The 16,343-nt window shown below is 43.0% G+C and overlaps 1 protein-coding gene across 4 annotated transcripts in view; it reads right to left on the minus strand.

Annotated features, from left to right (window-relative positions):
• Nucleotides 1-16,343, minus strand: part of LOC133611820 (latent-transforming growth factor beta-binding protein 2-like) — a 285,634-nt gene that overhangs the window by 92,330 nt on the left and 176,961 nt on the right. For all 4 annotated transcript variants that reach the window (XM_061968969.1, XM_061968971.1, XM_061968972.1 and 1 more), the window contains exons 9-10: nt 5,006-5,080; nt 2,893-3,015 (exon numbers count right to left, since the gene is read on the minus strand). In XM_061968969.1, coding sequence (XP_061824953.1) covers nt 2,893-3,015; nt 5,006-5,080 — 198 coding nt within the window. The remainder of the gene's footprint in view (nt 1-2,892; nt 3,016-5,005; nt 5,081-16,343) is intronic.

The raw sequence follows: 16,343 nt of genomic DNA on the forward strand, positions 1-16,343 counted from the left end.
GGGAACGTAGATTGACCGGTAAATTGAGAGCTTTGCCTTCCGGCTCAGCTCCTTCTTCACCACAACGGATCGATACAGCGTCCGCATTACTGAAGACGCCGCACCGATCCGCCTGTCGATCTCACGATCCACTCTTCCCTCACTCGTGAACAAGACTCCGAGGTACTTGAACTCCTCCACTTGGGGCAAGATCTCCTCCCCAACCCGGAGATGGCACTCCACCCTTTTCCGGGCGAGAACCATGGACTCGGACTTGGAGGTGCTGATTCTCATCCCAGTTGCTTCACACTCGGCTGCGAACCGAACCAGTGAGAGCTGAAGATCCTGGCCAGATGAAGCCATCAGGACCACATCATCTGCAAAAAGCAGAGACCTAATCCTGCAGCCACCAAACCAGATCCCCTCAACGCCTTGACTGCGCCTAGAAATTCTGTCTATAAAAGTTATGAACAGAATCGGTGACAAAGGGCAGCCTTGGCGGAGTCCAACCCTCACTGGAAACGTGTCCGACTTACTGCCGGCAATGCGGACCAAGCTCTGGCACTGAGCATACAGGGAGCGGACTGCCACAATCAGACAGTCCGATACCCCATACTCTCTGAGCACTCCCCACAGGACATCCCGAGGGACACGGTCGAATGCCTTCTCCAAGTCCACAAAACACATGTAGACTGGTTGGGCAAACTCCCATGCACTCTCAAGGACCCTGCCGAGAGTATAGAGCTGGTCCACAGTTCCACGACCAGGACGAAAACCACACTGTTCCTCCTGAATCCGAGGTTCGACTATCCGGCGTAGCCTCCTCTCCAGTACACCTGAATAGACCTTACCGGGAAGGCTGAGGAGTGTGATCCCACGATAGTTAGAGCACACCCTCCGGTTCCCCTTCTTAAAGAGAGGAACCACCACCCCGGTCTGCCAATCCAGAGGTACCGCCCCCGATGTCCACGCGATGCTGCAGAGTCTTGTCAACCAAGACAGCCCCACAGCATCCAGAGCCTTAAGGAACTCTGGGCGGATCTCATCTACCCCCGGGGCCTTGCCACCGAGGAGCTTTTTAACTACCTCAGCAACCTCAGCCCCAGAAATAGGAGAGCCCACCACAGACTCCCCAGGCACTGCTTCCTCATAAGAAGACATGTTGGTGGGATTGAGGAGGTCTTCGAAGTATTCCCTCCACCGATCCACAACATCCGCAGTCGAGGTCAGCAGAACACCATCCCCGCCATACACGGTGTTGATAGTGCACTGCTTCCCCTTCCTGAGGCGGCGGATGGTGGTCCAGAATTGCTTCGAAGCCGTCCGGAAGTCGTTTTCCATGGCTTCCCCGAACTCCTCCCATGTCCGAGTTTTTGCCTGTGCGACCGCTGAAGCTGCACACCGCTTGGCCTGTCGGTACCTGTCCGCTGCCTCAGGAGTCCTATGAGCCAAAAGAACCCGATAGGACTCCTTCTTCAGCTTGACGGCATCCCTCACCGCCGGTGTCCACCAACGGGTTCTAGGATTACCGCCACGACAAGCACCAACTACCTTGCGGCCACAGCTCCAATCAGCCGCCTCGACAATAGAGGCGCGGAACATGGTCCATTCAGACTCAATGTCCAGCACCTCCCTCGTGACATGTTCAAAGTTCTTCCGGAGGTGGGAATTGAAACTCTCTCTGACAGGAGACTCTGCCAGACGTTCCCAGCAAACCCTCACAATGCGTTTGGGCCTGCCAGGTCTGTCCGGCATCCTCCCCCACCATCGCAGCCAACTCACCACCAGGTGGTGATCGGTAGAAAGCTCCGCCCCTCTCTTCACCCGAGTGTCCAAAACATGAGGCCGCAAATCCGATGACACAACTACAAAGTCGATCATGGAACTGCGGCCTAGGGTGTCCTGGTGCCAAGTGCACATATGGACACCCTTATGTTTGAACATGGTGTTCGTTATGGACAATCTGTGACGGGCACAAAAGTCCAATAGCAAAACACCGCTCGGGTTCAGATCCGGGCAGCCATTCTTCCCAATCACGCCTCTCCAGGTTTCACTGTCGTTGCCAACATGAGCATTGAAGCCCCCCAGTAGCACGAGGGAATCACCCGGGGGAGCACTCTCAAGTACTCCCTCGAGTGAATCCAAAAAGGGTGGGTACTCTGAGCTGCGGTTTGGCGCATAAGCGCAAACCACAGTCAGGACCCGTTCCCCCACTCGAAGGCGGAGGGAAGCTACCCTCTCGTCCACCGGGTTGAACTCCAACGTACAGGCTCTGAGCCGGGGGGAAACAAGAATTGCCACCCCAGCCCGTCGCCTCTCACTGTCGGCAACGCCAGAGTGGAAGAGAGTCCAGCCCCTCTCGAGAGAACTGGTTCCAGAGCCCTTGCTGTGCGTCGAAGTGAGTTCGACTATATCTAGCCGGAACTTCTCCACTTCGCGCACTAGCTCAGGCTCCTTCCCCCCCAGCGAGGTGACGTTCCACGTCCCAAGAGCTAGCTTCTGTAGCCGAGGATTGGACCGCCAAGTGCCCTGCCTTCGGCTGCCGCCCAGCTCACATCGCACCCGACCTCTATGACCCCTGCTATGGGTGGTGAGCCCATTGGAGGGGGGACCCACGTTGCCTCTTCGGGCTGTGCTCTTCGGGGACAGGCCCGGCCACCAGGCGCTCGCCATTGTGCCCCACCTCCGGGCCTGGCTCCAGAGGGGGGCCCCGGTGACCCGCGTCCGGGCGAGGGAAATCTGGGTCCTTGTTTTTTATTATTTTGCTAAAATGCTTTGGTAAATACAGGTTCTCTCCAGCAAAGAGTTTTCACATTTTCTGTTGGGTATTAGTCACAGAGCATAACGCCAAACAACATTTTAGCGACTACCACCCTCAGATGTAGAGATTTTGAAATGATGAGCAGTACTCACAGACACAGTGGCTTCTGGCAGGATCTAACATGTAGCCTGGTTTACATGTGCACCTGTAGCTGCCTTTGGTGTTGAGACACTCTGCATTCTTGCAAATTCCGGGCAGGAGGCACTCATTGATGTCTGTGAAATAAGCAGTAAGCAACAGCCATGAAACGTTGTTATACTCTGACTCGTAATGTAGGAACTGCAAGAATTATCAACATCACATTTATGTTACATCAAGTTTGCAAGACTGTCAAGTCGCCAGACCAACAATGATGTAATCATTTACACACTAAAATGTGACAAAATATTGCAGTGGATCATACAGTTAAAAACCACCAGCCGTTTGGAAATCGTGAAGTATGGAATGCTTGGAGCTACACCGCGGTATGAAATTCAGGAGGAGTGATGACATGAAGAAAACAGAGGCACAGAGGAATTGACCACAATGTGGCTGCAACATAACCCTTATTTTGACAGCAAAATTGTCTGGCAAATGTTGATTAATTACTTTATATCACCACCTTAAGTTTCTATCATTTATACATCTTCAACTGAGGTCATTCAGTAGATTATTTTGTAATGGGGAATTCAGTTTGCATCTCCAGAGTCAATAAGATAAGATGGTCAGTTTACGTGCCAGACAGGAACCAGAGCGTAATTTTTCACCGGGGACCAATCAAAGTTTGTTGTTTTGCCATGTAAAATATTTTGTTCTTTTTCCAAATGCTTTGACAAAACAAATCTGACAGCCTGCCATCTCACAATTTCCAAATCCTATGTAATGTGCTCTTGTTTTGTTGTATGCATCTTGCTGGAAAAAGGGTGATTCACTGACACATTCAATAAAAAAAATGAAGAAAATGCCCAATAATTCAAGGGTTACTGAAATATGAGGGATGGACTTACTTTTGTGAGATTGTGTATGATTGAAAACATGCAGAAACTGTGGTGCTGGTGTATTTGAAGCAGGAGGATTTCTGGTTAGAGTTCAGGTCAGCGTTGGTCTCAGACTTCATCACATGGGGTCTTTAATCCCCAGTTTGGTTGAGTCCCAGATTAGTGCTATTGTTACAGTCTGCTGCTGGGTTGACTGGGATTGACGCTGATTTTCAATGACATCCTGCCATGACTCGAACTAATCTCAAAATCATTTTTTTAACTTGATGCGTGGTTGCTTGCACCAACATAGCATGGTAACCACCTAAATGCAACACTTAGGATATAATAACCATGTAATTGTTTAAGGTCTACCTGGATCACTCCTAAACAAAGTAATAAACAATATGTTACGGAACCACCTGCAGAGTTATACAGAGAAACCGTAAAGGAAATTGCAGCATGACTCTGCTTATAATTATTATTAGAGATTAGACAATCATTTTGGTGGTCTAAAGGTAGACATACCTGGTGAGGGCAACAGTGCATCATTTCAGAGGCAGGAATGAGAAAATGTGAATAGGAATGTTTTGTCATTCATACTTGAATTCCCTCCTCATTTGTCATTGGCGTTTACAGTTTTTAACATTTAAAAAAAAAAGTTTTAATAGCACAGTTAATTTTACATGTTTATGAAAGTTATTGAATGTACAGTTAAAACAGTTTTATGATGATGAAAAGTTTGATACCGGACTGGATTTGTTTAATTCAAATATTTCAATGGACCAATATCCTACAACACATCAAGTTCAGATTTAGACCTGTGTTGAATCCTGTGGTGTATTTGTCAACATATTCAACACTGTGTGTGGCTCAGCGTGACCTGCCGGCCAGCCCCCTCTGGGATGTTGTGATGCAGCAAAATTTGTTGTTTTCTTTTCCAGGAATAATTTGATGTTGTTTTTTTTAACAGACAGATAGACGGTCAGGCTGGCAGGTCACATCATATATCCTCTGCTTGTGTGGGCCAGAAGCAGCAAATTAGTCTACATTCCTAAAGATACTCATTGAACCCAATTAAAATCCGACTGGAGAAAGGCTAACTGTAGTCTTGACTTGTGTGACACAGGGGGCACGCACACAGCATGTAACACTTTATTGAAGTCCTCAGATGTCCATATACAGCATGTACAAAACATACAGTACTAACTCTGTAATTAGAGGCATTCTACTTTAATTTGATGCTTACCTTGACAGTGTGAGACATTCATTCTTTTGTATCCTACAGGACATTCAACTTGGCCATTTGCAATCACCGCATGTACTGCGAAGAGAAGAAGACAATAATGCGTTACGGACGCAAAAAACACAATAAATGTGCATCATATTTCAGACAGAAAGCATTGCATTCATCACAGACGTAGACAAACAGCTCATGTTAAGAGAGAGAACATATAACTTACAGATGTGAGCATCTTGGCAACAGGAAAAATAAGGGGAACCACAGCTGGGCCCCATGGGAAGCCGAGAGTGAAAGTATGGAAATGGATCCCCCATTTTTATAAGACAGCACTACCATCCAGCAGAATGTAGCAATAACACTCGACGTCATGTATAATCATATTACCTATAATTCTCTGCAATCCCCTGGGACAGACGTAGCAAGTGTTCATTTGTTAATGTTTTGAGGACAAGACTGACTTTTAGCATTAAGCACATTACAAATCTACTTGCAATAGTGACAAATGAATGGCTTTACAGGAAGGCAGACCCAAAACTTGCAAAAACACTAAACCATTACTACGGTATGTGTTTCAAGTGTGTGCGTCACAGGAGTGTCCGGCAATAAATAACTCGTTTTTTCAGTTCATGCCCCAGTGCGGCCATATTGTCAGTGACATACGTCTGAAAAACATCAGGTCATTAGTCATTCGGCACTAGGTTAAGCCCCAGGATGCTCCATTAAATGTACAGACAGGTCAATGTGGTTAATCATGTGGCAAAAGCAAGCAAGTCACATTGTGCGTGTGTGTGTGTGCGTGGGAGTGTGTGAGTGCTTGCGTGTTTTTTAGTGTATGTGTGTGCGGCTGGCAGCATAGTGCTACACCTACAACACATTAAAGTATCTATGGAAGAACTTATTTTATCTTGGGTTTAAGTCATGCAGCATAAATCACAATACAAAGCGCGTCTTCCAAAGTCATCGCTATTCAATTCTCCCCTTCATGTCATCTTTGTAGGATCCAAGCTTGGTCAGTCCTGCAGTCACACTCATAAGTTGAGAAAATAGAACAATTTCCAAAATAAAGTTTTCAGTTTTTTTCCCAAAATGAAATAGCTACAAAGTCCTTTGACTAGCCTTTTGAATGTAGCCTTCGAAACATATTTACAAGAACAAGTCGTTATGTTATGAATAAAGTTGTTTTTGTCTTTTTTTTTTTTCCAGAAAAAAAACATATTACAATTTTGAACAGATGGATGTCAAAATTGTGATGCAAAATTAACCCCAAACAAATCCTAGCCAATGTCTACAAACCAACATTTGGTTTAAGTTAGATAATAGAACACTCTTACAATATTTTAACTTTATTCTCATAAAATTATGTGTTTGTTCTTGTAATACTACAACTGTATTTTCTTTTCTCCCTTAATGACAGAATGAATGGTATGCAGTGTTGGGACTAACGCGTTACAAAGTAACGCGTTACTGTAACGCCGTTAGTTTCGGCGGTAACTAGTAATCTAACGCGTTATTTTTTATATTCAGTAACTCAGTTACCGTTACTACATGATGCGTTACTGCGTTATTTTACGTTATTTTTTATGTAGTATCGGCTAGAAACAGAAGATCTGAGTGTTTTATTGCTGCGCTGCAGTGACATGCTTCTGATTCTTCCTCTGCGCTCTCTGTGTGTATGTGTCTGGGTGTGGGAAGGGGAGGGAGGGGAGAGGGTTACGCAATACAACGTAAACCGTTGGCCAACCAAAAAGTAACCACAGAACACTATACGGTACAGTGTTCTGTGGTTACTTTTTGGTTGGCCAAGCGGACGTGACGACAGGCTGTCCTCACTCAGATCCGCACGGACCTGGAGGGGGCGTGCCTTAAGTCCGGCTGGAAATCGGGAGAAATTTGTGAGAATGGTTGTCCCGGGGAGAGGCACTGAAATTCAGAAGGGTTGGCAAGTATGAGATATTCTCACTTCTTTTCTTTTGTCGAGCACAAAGAAAAGAACATTTTAGTTAAATATAAGTTGTGTCTTGGATCAAAGATCCCGTCTACTGCCCAAAACAACAATTCAAATCTGCCTGGTTAGGCTTTGTGTATGTCACGTGTGCCTTCCTTAGGTGAAGCCAGCTTTACAGCTATGTTGTTATTATGCTGTTTGTTAATTATGTATGTTATATTGCAGCTATTTAAAATAGTTGTGTCAATTTGTTCTGGCCTGAAATAAATTGGCCCTTTGAAACATATCTTTGTCTTTGTGTGTTGTATGTAGAGCACATTGCTTAGCAGAGTTCAGTGATGCAAATGCATGTCAAGTTGATCAACAGATTGTATTATTCTCCAGTGCAATAACAATACTGAAATGAAGGCTAAAAGGGCATTAATGGGAGCTTTAAAAAAAAAAAAAAGTATAAGAAGTAACTAAATAGTTACTTTTCACAGTAACACATTACTTTTTGGTGTAAGTAACTGAGTTAGTAACTGAGTTACTTTTGAAACAAAGTAACTAGTAACTGTAACTAGTTACTGGTTACTGATGGTATGGTATGGTATGTTATGTATGGTATGGTATGTTGTGGTTTAGTTACATTGAGGAACCACCACATTACTTGCAAGAGCAAGTTTCTTCAGTTTTTTTTTTGGAAGTAGGGGAAACCCCAACATTAATAGGTATTCTAAGGGCAGACTCAATGTACCACATTTTGAAACCGCTGATTTACAGAAAAAGGAGGGCGAAATTGCTGTTTGGCTACTTTATGCCGCGTTATCGGCACTGTCTTCTGTTAAATTTGTGAATAAACAAATCACCTTTTTCTATGAGTACACCTGCGTCTTATATACTTGTGTGGCCCTTCATTATAATATTTGTCCAAAAATTAGGTTGGTGCGGCTTATGATTAGGTGCGCTCCATAGCCTGAAAATTATGGTATGTGCCACATGAAATCATTCTGGGAAGGAGGAAACAGTTTTGGTCCTGCTGTGAAAAATTAGACCAGGCAGGTTCAATGTACCTGAGGGTTTGATAGAGCAAATGTGGGTCACTACAAAAACTGAAAAGAGTAAAAAGGGAATTTGTGTGAGATTGACGACTTGGTTCAACATGTTTCCCCACACCCTAGTAATATGCCTGCAAAGATTTCTGAGTAATGAGCTATTGTGGCATAGTGCTTGGCATGCTGTCCTGCAGAGACCAGATCAGGGAAAGTCTGACTTGAGTGACAGCAGGGCGCACATGCCAAGGGAAACCCAGTGGGAGAAATCTGTCTCAATAGAGCTTATTAACCAAAGAAGACGATCTCTTCCAGAAACAACTTTGACATGCATCTGAAATGGTCATTCACATGTACCTATGGGCCTCCTGAATCAAGAAATGATTGGTTCAAGTTCACCGAGTTTATCTTGGCGTCATTGACCTCATGACCTCACTTGGCTCTACTAAGACTATAGGCATTTATCAGTCGTCTTGTGCCATGAAGGAACCCTATTTAGAGATTGAGTTGTGCCTTTTGTTGCTAAAACAGACCAAGTTGCTTCTGGTGTCACACATAAATCTACGGGTTACCATGTTCTCTAATCATTTAATGACGCGTAACTTCTATTGCGGTCTCCTGTGATCGTTTCAGTAGAAATGTCTGTGTAGATTTCACAGGCAGTGGCTTGCAAGAGTGAGCTCAAGCTGTGCATCATTAGCATCGCCCTTGGTTACAATGAGTTTAGACGGAGACTGGTCTGCATCCACTGAACGTACAGAGAAACACTTCCAATTGTTGTCAACCCATTCAGCCCGGATCAACAAAAGACTTTGCCAACCTTTACTAATTTTGTCTGTCTCCATTCAATTGTGTTTTGAATGCCACTGGCAACTGTTGAATAATATTTGCTTGAATTGCCTGACTTGTACGATGTAATTCAAATCCCTTGCAGGTTCCTGATTGGTGGCTCTGTCCTAAATCTGATTAAAGTCTGTTTTTTGGATCAAGGAAGACCTTGCTGAGGGTATTCAAATGAAAGGACGGCTTATGCAAAGCACAAGTAAACACAGTAGGGCTGTGGGCTGAGAAAGTAGATGGATTTTATGCTCAGATGGGTTCCTCAGCTGTACCAAAATAACCTTCCAATTCAGTCTTCCTAGAGGACCACCCTGCTTGGAGCGTGTTCTTGTGGATGATTCAAAGGTCTAACCTGTCAATTACAAGGCTCAGATCCCTTCACCAGCATCCCTGGGGATCTGCCTGGGAAGCAAAGTTAGTATTGAGCTTCTCCCCATGGCTCACTGGAAAACATGAGACTGTGTGGGAGGCAAGATGGATGAGAAAGATGAGGTGGATGCCATCCATAGAACGGAAAATGGAGGAAGTCTTACGATTAGTTTCACCAGGGGCCTCATTATAGGAAAAGAACCATCACCCAGGCCAAGACCTCTCCAGGACGCTTTCCAGTAATTTGCTTTCTGACATGCTGCCATGGAACAAACCGGTGCCACACAGAGGAAACTGGGGAACACACCACACTAATCACAATAAGGGGTTTAAGCATTTTGACTCCGTGATATGCCTAAGCCATCACCACTTGTCCTTGGAGTCAACACATGATTGGAGGGAACAGCTTGAAGGAAAGTTGTTTGCTTTTAAAAGAGAATGTCTCCTTGGCACTCGACAGGCTTGCCAGTCCGTTATATCACAGACCCTGAAAACAGCATTACCCTGTTTTCCTACAAAAGAAAGATTGATCAGTTTGGACATTTGAGAATGATATCAGCATCCTTCAGTTGACACAGAAACAACAGGCACACATGCAATGATGATGTGGTTTGCTGCTTTGTATTACATTCCACCACCCAAGATAACACACAGGACATGCAACAGTGGTGACCACTGGTTCAGTTGTTTTTACTTTATCATGATTCAACTGATCAACTATCTCAACTGAGAAGTATATTTTCAGCGTGTAGTTTGAAAATTTAGCTTTAGGCCTGATGCTGATGGGTGTGTATTTGCATCATACCCACATTTAAAACAGATGCTCATTCCTCACTAATCTCCAATTTACTGTGGTGCATTAACAACCTGGGCTGCTTCCAAAGAAAGACAAGCAACGGTAAATTCCCAATAAAAAGTATGCTTACTGTCGCATGTATCCAATTATGAAATACAACACCAGTTTTAAAATGTATCAGCATTTAACTAAGATTTTTTTCTCGTCATATCTAGGTCACATTGATTAACCACACTGCTAAAGTGTGATGCAATAGCAAAAAGGTAATATTGAATCAAACATTGTAAACATGATTTGAATTGAATAATTAGATGGTCTTGTGGAGAGGTTCCAGTGCATCTGTTTCCTTGCCGCTTATTTGCAAGAAAAAGTTGCTGTATCTCTGGTTCCTTTTGGCCATTAACAGTATCCATTAACAATGTATGTTTGAGCAAAGCTAATGAAAAGCAGGCACCAACACAGACATGAATTTAAGAAAACATGTCTGAGGAAATGACGGTGGGATGAGTTAATATTGAAGGATGTAGACATCATGGAGCTCTGTTGGCTCCCTCCGTCTTTACCTCAACTATACTATTACATCATATGAGTGGTACATTAGTGAACAATTTTTAACACAGTGAGGCTGATTGTGGAGACAACTCCCAGAGCTGGATATAGGCGGCGCAGCAAATACTACAATCAGGCAATGACGCCGCAAAGATCCACTCGGCCCAGGGTGGTGGAGGAATTGAATGTCCCCCTGTGGGCGTATTGTTTACTTTAAGCCCTGGAGGGGGTGACTGATGAAGGTGCATGTGACAACCTTCCATCATCTCATACATGCATGGGAGAATCACAAAGAGGGAAGCTGCCCAGCATTGACACATTAAGAAAAACTTGGATCATGACATTCCAAGAGGTGTTAATACAGAACAAAGGCAGGGCTTCCAAAAGTCATACTAACACGCTCTGACTTTACAAAGATTGCCAAGGGGACCTGAGATTAATTTATTAAAAAACATTCCTATACAACTCCTATCATTGCAACACAATCCTGGCTCAGAGATTTTAAAGGATTTATTTTCACTTAGTAATTTGAGTGCGTGTTTGCGTGACCTATGTACACAAATGTCTTTGCTTGACCTCGTGTTAGTTTTTGTATCTCCTGACATCAAAATTAATTAACAAATTTGTCGACCCAGGGAAAGCTTTTTCTCAATACATATTTTTGTGTGTGAATGAGGGAAGTATAATGTAAAGCGCTTTGGGTATCATTCCAGGTATAGCAAAGATACAAACCATCAACCATTTCTAATCAGACCCAGATTGATTGTATGGTTGATATGAATCTCATAATGAGTCTATGATTCATGGTCTAAAGTTTTAAAGGCTCCTGCAGTGCATTGATATCCAACCACACTACAATTCAACCTTGGGTGGCCAGAGGGTTAACTGTGTCTCAATAGTATGGAGGACATATCAGGTGACATTACTGTACACTAGGCTAGTAATAGGACCACTACCTATCTGCTTTAAGCATGGAAAAACAGCATTCCCAGACTCTTTCAAATACATCTCTCATAGAGCTCTTGTGTGGATGGATGATTCTGCCAAAACTGTCAGAAACAGATTCCATGAGGGTAGCATTAGCGCCTTCTGGTGGATGGCTATTCCCGACCATGTGGAGTGTAATAGCAGTTCTCCAACGATGAAGGTATTGATTGATCCGTACCCCAGCCCTGGATCTAAGGAGTCGACCAGTGCCCTTGTTTAGGTCTGGAAGGAGATCCAACCGGAGATCATCCATTTCATCAGGAGTAAAGAGTGCATTTCGAGGGTATACACATCTTTTTTTCCCCTTCAGTCAAACTATTACACCAGTGATGTGTGGTGACCTTCAAACAAGGTGAGAAATTGATGCCTTTGGACTTTTAAATTTGTTTTACATCTATATGCTCTAATCACTGTTAATACATTAAGATAACAACAAAAGTGAGGGTGTACATGCACTATACTCCATGAAAACATACAACGTATTGTAATGCCCCGCAGTGGAGAAGGAGTCACACAGACGAGGATGTGCTGCTCAATCGCTTTATTAACCAGCGGTAACTTGTTAATCGGTTGAAAGTAACGCACACACATACACGAGCTGCTGTTAGCCACAACTCACGCTCACACACACTCTCCCTTACCGCCAACTCACACGCGCATGCGCGTTTACCAAAACCTTAAAGACACAGTACACTTATACAAATATCACAGATATTACAGTATGATCACCTCTGTTTTGTCTGAAAGTCCTGTTTTTGATCTTGGATATATAATCCCTCATATTGGCAGCCTCACTCATCCATTAATTAAGCAAATAATAAAACTGTTGTTCTTGCATCTGACAAAAAAACAAAACACCACAAACGCTGTTTCCCTCGCTGATAAAACATGGTACCAACATGCATCTGTTAGCTCATGATCGCCCCCACTTCTCACAGTGTGGCAAGTCAAAGTACTACACGAGGACCTGTAATACACTGCCTACAGCTGTACTTCCATCCATCCATTTTCTACCGCTTATTCCCTTTGGGGTCGCGGGGGGCGCTGGAGCCTATCTCAGCTACAATCGGGCGGAAGGCGGGGTACACCCTGGACACAGTCCGATTATCCAGATTTGATGTCACACTTACATTAAAACATTAAACAGGCTGTAGATTCGACAGAGTACAAACTACATATTAATGGTGTAAAAATGTCTGCAAACATTATATTGGCAACTTTGTGGGAAACAGACCAGCCAGAAGGCACGCCTTCATCCTCTTTAGCTTCCACAGAGACAGGCAAGAACGAGGGGCAGCACGAGACTCAAATGATTTTTACACAATTAAATGTTACAAAACGATTGTAGTTATACAGAAAATACATTTATAACAGTTAAATGAATAAATATTAATACACATTCTATATTTTATTATTAGCTCTGCCTCACCTGCCTACCCTGGCCGCATGACCATGTATGTTACTCTAAATTGAGCAGTGTATATATGAACTGAAAACAAACAAACATATAGTTGACACATATTACACATTACTGCATTATTTAATATATCAAGTGAAACCCTGTACGTACAGTGATTCCAGTTAAAAGTAGCAACACTTGCTCTTCGTCAACAGTAGATTTGTCACCTGCTATAAAGTTTTAAATGCCTCTGTCACATTTCCAAGTAGAAACTGGGCTGCCATGACATCATTAGCGCATACTAAACAGGACGCACAGGAGACTCCTATAAAGCTGTAAAATTCTTTGTCCACATGGCAGACTGACAACTGACCCTCTAACAGTAAAATAGAACAAAAGAGCAGCAACATTTTTCAGGGGCTGTTTTCCCTTGGTTCCATATAATTTCTGTCAAACACAAGCCATGGAGGGAGGAATGCAACTTAAAGATCTAGCCAAGTGTCTAAAGTGAGAACAATAACACTCAGGAATTCAAAGCTCTTCTCTTATTAAAGTTCCCTCCAAGACTTGAGGGACATCAAATATGACTTCATTTTTCCTTCTCCCCCGTTTCTTCACAGCCTGCATGTGACCTGGGACCCAGGCCTACAGTATACCACAAACATGACGAAGAAAAAATATTCGCTTGTGCTTCTAGTCCAAACTTCAAAGGGACACAGTAATACATTTGAGAGCCAATAGAGATTGGTGCCTGGAGAGGAACTACATCGGAGAAAATAATAGATCTCTGATTGATAGAGGGGACGCAGAAAGTCTGCTTCTGATTCATGCTTGCAACATTAAACACAGCTTGACAGCAGATTGACATTTGTGGGTTTAGCTGCAAGAGTAGAGACAATGAAATATCCAGAACAAATGTGCCACTATTGCTGCGTTCCACCAGGCCTCGCTTACAAATCATTTTGGGCCAGTGCTGGTATACAATCAAGACCACAATCCCCCCTCCAAATAACACACAGCTCTGTCAAGTCGAGTAAAAGTCTCCATCTACAGCTAGAGGTGTCACCACCCACCCAGCATGTCAGCATGCAACCAGCCTGCTGCTCTTTCTCAAACCTACCACAGGTTGGGTTGTAAAGTAGCTGAATTACACTTGTTCATTTGCTCAATGACTGGTTATGCCCACAGGGCATTGTTTCAGGCTCTCATCTACATGTTTTCATTGAATTTTATTGAGGCAAACAGCCCTTAATTTTTTTACAGCTCTGGGGATAGTCGAATTACGCAGTCATTTCACAAACTAAATGAAAAGTAAATAGAGCAATTATCTTCACTTTCTAGCACTGTTTAGGGCTGTGATAAATGCTCAAAATATCCACTAATTATAAACAACTGCAGCTGTAGGTTACACTGGGTGTCACTAACCAACAGACATAACAATAAACTCACTTAAAAATAAAAGTCAGGTTCTGACAAAAACAAAATATCAAATGTATCCCACCTGCTATCGCCCATTTGTTTGTGATACTGTACATGGAGCATACCTGCAGGCCACATGCAGATGCCTTCAGTGACAATTTAAATGGTCATGAAAATAAAAAAAACACATTGAATTAGAAGGTGTGTCCAAACCTTTGGCCTGTACTGTGTACACACACGCACACGCACACGCACACGCACACACATAAATATATATATATATATATATATATATATATATATACATACATATATATATATATACATACGTATATACATATACATATCAGTGACGTGCGGTGAGGTTGATGGCTGGTGAGGCACTGACTTCATCACAGTCAGATTTACAAACATATGAACCCTAAAGAGTATCTTATTCACCATTTGATTGGCAGCAGTTAACGGGTTATGTTTAAAAGCTCATACCAGCATTCTTCCCTGCTTGGCACTCAGCATCAAGGGTTGGAATTGGGGGTTAAATCACCAAAAATTATTCCCAGGCGCGGCGCCGCAGCTGCCCACTGCTCCCCTCACCTCCCAGGGGGTGATCAAGGGGATGGGTCAAATGCAGAGGACACATTTCATTACACCTAGTGTGTGTGTGACAATCATTGGTACTTTAACTTAACTTTAACTTTACACATACAAACTGTAGCACACAAAAAAGCACATTTAATTAAAAAAAACGTTATTATGGTCTTACCTTTACTTAGAAATTAAGTCCATGCACCGCAACTAAAGCCCTCACTTAAACTTTCCACGTGCAAGATTGAATCTATTTAAAAAAGTGTAACCGAGGGTTTATAAATGTCGCCTATACTGTATGAAACTACAAAATAACAAACACGGAGGCTCCAGTTTACACGAGGACCACTTTATTTACCTTCTTTCAAGAACCTCCGCAATATGACATCACTTCCGCTCTTAGCGCCTTCAAAATAAGAGCTCAAGGCATATACTGTATAACAGCGCATAACAGGAACTTAACATCACAAAGAGGAAAGCCCATGAAAATAGGTTACAAAAGTTACTTAATAAGAAGCCAAAAAGTGCAAAAACAATAATGTTCGTGTTGGAGGAGTTGTGAATTAGGTACACCTGCAGTCTGCAGGTGTATCTGCACAGCAGGCCAGCAGTTAGCCGAGTCATTGCGCAATCCATGTTGCCGCACTGAGTGACGTCCCTCAACTGGCTGCTGAGTGACGTCCCTCAACTGCACCGTCTCTTCTCAGTATTTGAACAGCAAATGTGAAAATTCAGCGATTTTGAATAAAAATAATCTAAAACTGGTGAAGTTAAATGGAAAATAACTTTATAGTATAATCACTGGATACATATAACAATTTAATTTATTTTTTTTGTCCCTGCAGTCATTCACAACTCCTCCAACACCAACATTATTGTTTTTGCACTTTTTGGCTTCTTATGAAATAATTTTTTTAAATAGATTCAATCTTGCACGTGGAAAGTTTAAGTGTGGGCTTTAGTTGATATAACAATTCTACGGCGGGGGTGCAGGAAGCGAGCCTCAGCCAGTGCGTCTTTTGCAGCCGTTTTATGATCGCTCAGCACAAGAAATACTTTACACACATACAGTTGTTGACAAAATACACTGTACATTATATACCTCAGCTAACTAAACTATGGAAATGTATAATATAGTTCATATAGCAATACAGTCTCACTGCACAGCAGGCCAGCAGTTAGCCGAGTCATTGCGCAATCCATGTTGCGGCACTGAGTGACGTGCCTCAGCTGGCTGCTGTTCACCGCACCGTCTCTTCTCAGTATTTGAACGGCAAATGTGAAAATTCAGCGATTTTGAATAAAAATAATCTAAAACTGGTGAAGTTAAATGGAAAATAACTTTATAGTATAATCACTGGATACATATAACAATTTAATTTTTTTTTTTTCTTTTTACATTTTTTTTCTTTCCATGATGGCAG

Source organism: Nerophis lumbriciformis, linkage group LG08 (assembly GCF_033978685.3).
Source record: "Nerophis lumbriciformis linkage group LG08, RoL_Nlum_v2.1, whole genome shotgun sequence".
Classification (NCBI taxonomy): Eukaryota; Metazoa; Chordata; class Actinopteri; order Syngnathiformes; family Syngnathidae; genus Nerophis; species Nerophis lumbriciformis.